Source organism: Vicia villosa, unplaced genomic scaffold (assembly GCF_029867415.1).
Source record: "Vicia villosa cultivar HV-30 ecotype Madison, WI unplaced genomic scaffold, Vvil1.0 ctg.000506F_1_1, whole genome shotgun sequence".
NCBI lineage: Eukaryota > Viridiplantae > Streptophyta > Magnoliopsida > Fabales > Fabaceae > Vicia > Vicia villosa.
In genome coordinates this window covers 122,468-125,240 of record NW_026705241.1, presented here as the reverse complement: position 1 = coordinate 125,240, position 2,773 = coordinate 122,468, and the positions used below count along the sequence as shown (strand labels likewise).

General features: G+C 34.3%; 1 protein-coding gene across 1 annotated transcript; it reads right to left on the bottom strand.

Moving 5' to 3' along the window:
* Positions 1-1,606: 1,606 nt before the first annotated feature.
* LOC131629084 (histone H2A.1-like) lies at positions 1,607-2,403 on the bottom strand. Its single transcript, XM_058899883.1, has 2 exons — positions 2,111-2,403; positions 1,607-2,010 (listed from the first exon to the last, which is right to left on the bottom strand). Exons 1-2 carry the CDS (start codon positions 2,318-2,320, stop codon positions 1,768-1,770), a joined length of 453 nt encoding a protein of 150 aa, XP_058755866.1. The 5' UTR covers positions 2,321-2,403; the 3' UTR covers positions 1,607-1,767.
* Between the last annotated feature and the right edge of the window lie 370 nt (positions 2,404-2,773).

Below are 2,773 nucleotides of genomic sequence, written 5' to 3'. Positions count from 1 at the left end.
TAGTTGAATGTTCCTTGGAAGATTCATTATTAAATGAAGAATCCTTTTGTTCAAGGAATGAAAGAGAAGATGAAATTTCTTTAGAACTCGAACGAAAAGGGGGGGGGGGGGGGGGGGGGGGGTTGAGACATCAACCTCACGGAGAAATATGAAAGAATCTTCTTTCAACAAAGAAGATGGAATATACATAAAGACAACCTACGAGGTAGACATTATTCTGAGTATCAAATCATCTTATGTTCTACAATTTAGAAGGAATGGTCAATTAGTGAAAGAAAATGATAAACAGAGAGAGCGTTTCTTAGGTCATGTAAGAGAGATAATACAATTACTAGTATACCCTTAATTAAATTGTCATCCACTAAACTATATTAAGTAATTAATATAGGGATAACTTTGTTGTATGTATTCTTATTGTTACTTCTTTTGAATCTCCAGCTCTTTATACAGAGGGAACAAAAGATATGTTGGAAGCTTGCTAGCACGAGTATCTTTTCTGTAGAAGCAATTTCCAAGAGAGAGACGTTGGAGTAGGTACGATAAGGATCTTCATCTTCTGAATAATCTCTTTATGCATTATGCTGGAGTAGATTGAAGAAATTCTGTCATACAACCTTGAGTCTTGCACTAAAACCTCTAGTTGACTTTCTCCATAATTCTGACAGCTGATAAGATGGAGCTGCTTTTGAACATAATACGGAGAAAAATGCATTATACTACGTTTCCAGCTTATCAGAGGCAAAGTCAATATGGAGTTGAGGTTTCATTTGAAAATCAGATTTTGCTCCACTAGTATCTGAATTTATATGCTTTTTCTTTACAAGTCATTTAATTGAGTCAGAATATAGTTAATTACTGACTTAATGATCCTACACGCTCAAATAAATGTTAGTATAACCCTATTATACTTTAAGTATTTTTTATCATCAAAAGAACAAATTTTGTTCCAACACTCTCTTAGTATTTCACCCAAAAACCAAAATAGGTGTGCAGGGTAAGTTTGTGGAGTATTTCATTGGACTTAGAACATTGTAGGCAAATAAAAAATAGATTAAGGTTAAAGTTGGTCCTTTGTTAGTTAGACTAAAAGAAAATGGTAGATGAAACAATAACTTAACTGTTTATAGAATCATGATAATGTCTAATAATAGTAGATGTTTTGAAATAAGTAATGTGTACTATGTGGAATTTGAAAGAGAAATGTGAGTATTGAAACTGAAAAGTTGAAATAATTAGTGAGTATTGATTCTTTAGCATTGCAGAATCATTATAGACATGTGAGGTTGACTTGAAACACAGGTATAAATCTAATACATTTATATTAACCAACTATTTCAGTCACAATAACTTCACCAATCATGATAAAAGGTGGATCCTAGATATCGAAAGTTGTTATTTACTTCATAACTCATGGAGCATAAGGTTCAAGTTCTTTTCATCAATAAACATGGAAGTATGCAGTACACCAGGTATGGCAAATTATTGTTCAAAGATTGATGTTGTAATGTAGTATGAATTTAAAGTGCATTGAAATCTAATAAAAACCAAAACCTAATGATAATTTATCCATAAACATCAAAGAACTTGAACTTATTAAACAACAAAATAGCTAAAATAAAAATGATTTCATTAACTAATCAAACTCATAAGAGAGAGAAGAACATTCAATTACATTGCTTGGCATACATTGAGTAATTCTTGCCACACAAGAGGTGTGCCTAACCTAAAGTATCCACACAAAACAAGTAAATAAATAAACCCTAATATCTAATCTTTCTTTGGAGATTTCCTGGCCTTCGATGGAGACTTGGGAGTACTAGCAGCAGCATTTTCATTCCTCTTAGGCAAAAGCACAGGGTTAATATTAGGAAGAACACCACCATGAGCAATAGTAACACCAGCAAGCAATTTTCCAAGCTCTTCATCATTCCTAATAGCCAACAACAAATGTCTTGGACTTATCCTATTCTTCTTGTTATCACGTGCCGCATTTCCAGCCAACTCAAGAACCTGAACCATTAACCAAGTTTCAAAATTAGGGTTCAGATTCAATTTACAAAATTCAAAGTTAGTAGCAATGTGAAACTGAGACCGAAGATAGTTAATTTACCTCAGCGGCAAGATATTCAAGAACGGCAGCTAGGTAAACAGGAGCGCCAGTTCCAACACGCTGAGCGTATCTGCCTTTCTTCAAGAAACGGCCGATTCTTCCGACGGGGAACTGAAGTCCGGCTCTGACGGATCTAGTGACCGACTTCTTCCTTGGTCCTCCTCCTTTCCTTCCTCCGGCACCTTTCTTCACCTTCGTGCTTGCGTCCATTTTGAAATTTGAAAAACTAGATTCAAGCTGTGAATTCGGTTTACTGTAAGAAAGTGCTGAGAAATGGAGATGGTGAGATATTTTAGGAAGAGGTGTTGGCAAGGTTTTATAGTTACACGGTTTATAACAGAATTTTGTTCTGAAAGCAAATCTACCGTTAGATTAGAAACTATATTTCTTATCAATGGCTCTTTGTCAACTTACCTGGCGATCCGTGTCTTTTAAAACCGACCAATGAGAATTGAGAACCAAGTTGGCGGTCTCACCTTTTTCTATTGAATTTTGCTTATGCTATTTTGTTTTTTTTTTTTAATTTGGGTGGATTCTGACGAGATAATCCATTTTTTTTTGGTTTGGATCATCTTCTTCACAATTTTTTCTCCAACTATCTCCTTCATATTTATGTCTCTTTCTCTCTCTATTATTTTCTCTCATCTATTTTATTTATCATTT